This window comes from Apodemus sylvaticus, chromosome 1 (genome assembly GCF_947179515.1).
Source record: "Apodemus sylvaticus chromosome 1, mApoSyl1.1, whole genome shotgun sequence".
NCBI lineage: Eukaryota > Metazoa > Chordata > Mammalia > Rodentia > Muridae > Apodemus > Apodemus sylvaticus.
In genome coordinates this window covers 101380307-101384937 of record NC_067472.1, presented here as the reverse complement: position 1 = coordinate 101384937, position 4631 = coordinate 101380307, and the positions used below count along the sequence as shown (strand labels likewise).

At 37.1% G+C, this 4631-nt stretch overlaps 1 protein-coding gene across 1 annotated transcript; it reads left to right on the top strand.

The window, feature by feature from the left end:
* The first annotated feature begins 2650 nt into the window (after positions 1-2650).
* Positions 2651-3610, top strand: LOC127680589 (putative olfactory receptor 56B2). Its single transcript, XM_052176151.1, has one exon. The coding sequence runs from the start codon at positions 2651-2653 to the stop codon at positions 3608-3610; it is 960 nt and encodes a 319-aa protein (XP_052032111.1).
* Positions 3611-4631: the final 1021 nt, after the last annotated feature.

The window sequence follows — 4631 nt, the reverse complement described above, 5'->3', positions numbered from 1 at the left end:
AAGGAAATGCTGAAATCATACAAATATCATGATTGTTATTAAAAGCAACACATTTTATTCTCTTTACTGTCACTCTATGGATATCCAAAAAGAGACATGCGCATAATACAAAGAAAATCATTTTCTTACGTGTCTTCAGGAAGCAGTAGGGTAGAATGCTTCATCTGCCAATCCTCCTCCCATAGGGTTACCTTGTTTTCACACCAGCACTTTTGTCTCTAAAGCACTGCTATATCCACTGGGATACAGAACACAGTCTTCCATCAGAGGCTCGGGTCACTATTTCAGATCTCAAGGGATTTAGACATGAAGGGCCATGCATATGGATATAAGTACAACACATATAATAGGATTCTGATGTTTTGGGATCATCACATCAAATATCTGAGCCAGGTTATTCTCACCTCTTTTTTTTTTTTCCTTTTTTGTCAACTAAAACTAGGTATGGAAGGACATGTGACAGGCTGGCCAGACACAGTGTCTTTGTGAATGGTAGTAGATCCACTGCCAAGAAGTTTTGTTAGAGGGTTCAGGCACTTTCAGTGTACTCCAGTTGATTGTCCAATTGATTAATTCTTTATAAAAGCAGCTTTGATTCCATTCACCTAGATCAAAGTCAGTCACGAAAATGATTTCTTGTTCCTTGGAGAAGATATCCCTGTAATCTTCAGATTTCATTTCTGTATAGCTTTTCATGATGATGTTTATGATAATGATAATGGTGAAAAATTTCTATTTCTCCTAAACAAACAGGCATTATTGGAAATTGTGGGAGTCAGATGAAAATCATGGCCAAGTAAGAAACTACAGAAGAGGTGCTAATCACAGTCTGGACATTTGTTTGTTGCCCGTTCTTACTGGTTCTTCAGAAGCAACATCTTTTACTTTCTACTTTCTAGACATACTTCGACTAAGGTGGAATGTATACATCTTAGACATCAAAGCTGAGCTGGGTGAGTCTACTGCCATGTTGAGGGGAAAACATGGGCTGTAAAGATTGAGGATGATCAAATGAGGGTTTGAAACATCTTCAGGGTTGGAAAGGAAGATGGACATTAGATGCTTTCAATATTGTTCAATATTGATACATTGAAATAGTCATGTTTCAAGTTATCTCTATAGAACTTTAGCATAATAGAAGTCTGCTTTTGCTGCAAAAATAAGTCTGTGTAATATTTAAAGCATTTTAATTTTTATTGAAAAATATAATTTAATTTATCCTAAGTATTTTCCTGGTCATTATTATATTAAATCTTTGACAAAGAAGTTTAAAAAATATGTTGAAAATACAACAAGTAAACCAATATTAATCCCTATAATAATACCAATAAAGGAAACATGGGTAATATAAAGAGCATGTTTATCTCATGTGGAAAATAAAGTTAAGGATACAAGAAGCCATCTTGGAGATATAGTTCATATTCTCAACTCAAAAACATGTTAGTGGATTCCCTGGTCTTCCTACTTGCTTACACATGTACTGAGAGTTGACTGTTACTTGGTGTGATAGCACATGCCCTTAATTCTAGCACTCAGGAGGACAGAATCTGTGAGTTGGTGGCCTACCTAATCTACCTAGTAAGGTTCAAAACAGTGATGCTAAATGGTAAGATCATATCTCAAAAAATGTTGACTCTTATTATTGAAGGGTAATAAGTAATGACCTTGAAAAAATCTGCGACAGTTTCCAAGCAACAAAAGAGAAAACTGATCATCAATGAGTAAGGGGAAAACTGGTGTAGCTCTTGCCCACAGCAATTCATCTTCTTAAAATGTATCTAGTTTCACATAAACTTACACATGTGAAGTTGTAAATGTATTTCACATAACAATAAATATTTTAGCCTGGCAGTAGTGGCACATTCCTCTAATCCTAGCACTTAGGAGAAAGAGGCAGGCAGATTTCTAAGTTTGAGACCAGCTTGGTTTACAGAGTGAGTTCCAAGATAGCCAGGTCTACACAGAGACACCCCGTTTCGGAAATATAAATCAGTGATAGAATACCCAGCATGTAGGAGGATCAGAATTTAACTCAAAGCAGCCCAAAATACAAACAAAATTTAACTATTGTATCCACATCCTAAACACTAGCTTATTTCCCGTTACAAGATAAATATGTATTTTATTAAATATATGCTCATATATGCATACTATTAATAAATGTTTTTCATATGTGTAGGTAGAAACAGTTCTAAAATATGTTACAGTCTAAGACTGTAGCAAGGAAAAATGTGTACATAGAAATCTTCACTGGGGTCTAATATTATAGGTCTCCAAAGCAGCCCTTAGCTAAATCAAATATATCCATTATGTTTAAATATCAGGTTATTTTCATCATGCACAGAGTCAATGACATGGGAGATCATTAACCATAATCTGATTTCCTCTAATGTTCTATTTCTGAATTAGGTGATAGCAGTAAAACATGGTCTGCACCAAGGAATTCTGTGGGTGATTTGATTAATTAAAAATATAACATGCTATGTACAAGGGTTCCTGCATCATCAGAATAGCAAGTGTCAATAGCAGGATGAGAAGATGAAGATGGAAACTCGTCCCTTGATATCATACCCTGGGCAAGACTGCATCCAACACTGTTGTACAGATAATCAGGACTAGTAAGCAGGCATTATTTTATTACTAGCAAGAGATGTTCCAGATTCTCAGAGACTTCAACAGCTCTAGGTTCCAGGTGTCTGAGTTCATTCTCATGGGATTTCCAGGTATCCACAGCTGGCAGCACTGGCTCTCCCTGCCCCTGGCTACACTCTATGTCTTGGCTCTCATTGCCAACACCCTTATCGTGACTGTCATTTACCAAGAGGCATCACTACACCAGCCTATGTACCATTTCCTAGGCATCCTTGCTGTTGTGGACATGGGCCTGGCAACTACTATAATGCCCAAGATTTTAGCTATCTTATGGTTCAATGCTAAGGCTATCAGTTTCAATGAGTGCTTTGCTCAGATGTATGCCATACATTTTTTTGTTGCCATGGAGTCAGGTATCTTTGTCTGCATGGCTATAGATAGGTATGTGGCCATTTGCAGACCACTGAGATACTCTTCAATAGTTACTGAATCTTTTGTGGTCAAAGCAACTGTGTTTATGGCCCTCAGAAATTGTGTGGCTCCCATGTCAGTGCCTGTGTTGGCTGCTCAGAGAAATTACTGTTCCCGGAATCAAATCAACCACTGTTTTTGTACTAACCTGGGGGTCACTAGCCTTGCTTGTGATGACAGGAAAATTAACAGCATCAACCAGCTATTCCTGGCTTGGGCAGTGATGGGGAGTGACCTTGGTTTAATTATGGTTTCCTATGCTTTGATTCTTCGGTCTGTGCTAAAGCTGAACTCTGCAGAAGCTGCATCTAAAGCCTTAAGTACCTGTACTTCGCACCTCATCCTAATCCTTTTCTTCTACACTGTTATCATTGTCATGTCCATCACCCACAGTGCAAAAATGTCAATTCCTGTCATCCCAGTTCTGTTGAATGTGCTGCACAATGTTATTCCCCCTGCTCTGAACCCCATGGTGTATGCTCTTAAGAACAAAGAGCTCAAACAAGGCTTATACAAGGTGCTTAGGCTGGATGCCAAAGGAGGCTAAAAAAGAAGAAAAAAAAAGTCATTTTGATTATTTCAATGTCAGGATGTCTGATTGTACTGATTAGTATTATAGGCATAATATACAACATTCTTGATAAATCTGTGTAATGTGTTAATATTTATCATCAACATCACTTGAAATAATTATTTTTGAAACATGGTATCATTTTTGTAGTCATGGATGGACTAGAACTTGTGTATAGACCAGACTGGCCTTGACTTCTGAGAGAACCACTTGCCTCTGTTTCCTGAGTGTTGGAATTGAAGGCATGGGCTATTAGTTCAATGGAAAAAAAAACTGTCTTGAAAAGTTGAAAATCATGTTATTTAATGTTTATCTTATAGTCACGAGCCTGTCTTGGATATTACTAAACACTTATTAGATAATACAATTCATTCAAATGGATACTTGGAATCTTTATAAATAAAGAAAAATGTAATTGTCTGTGCATCTGAGACATTCTTAATGTAAATTCTTTAAATTCTTGTCCCTTTGTCATAAAGAACAGCTGTGAAATGATGTTAATTTTTTCTTTAATTCCCATTCATAGACACAGTCACACACATGCTTGTGTACTGATTAATATATGACTATGAAATTATTTGGTTGTTTATGAGCATCGGAGAGGTGGTAAGAACTGAAATCCCTACTTTAACACCTATGCAAGGTGTGTTGATGATCACACAAGCACTTGTCCTTACTGAGGCTAAGTCAGTTCAAATGTGTAGCTGTCCAGGGACTGAGATGTTAAGGGGTGCACACGTAATTCTATAGCAGCATCCAATGGTTTTTAATTTACACTGTCTTCTTGGACCTGACTATACCCAGCTCACTGTCTTAATATCCAGAAAGTAGCCATTTCATAGGGTGAGGAGGGAGAGCAGATAGTGCTACCATGATGTTTTTGTTGTTAAGGGGAGATACATTGGAGAGGTTTTGTTGAAGGGACAGTAACATTGAGGGTATAGTAACTGATTAGAGTATTCTCAGAACTATAGATTTTATTTTAATCATTCAGATA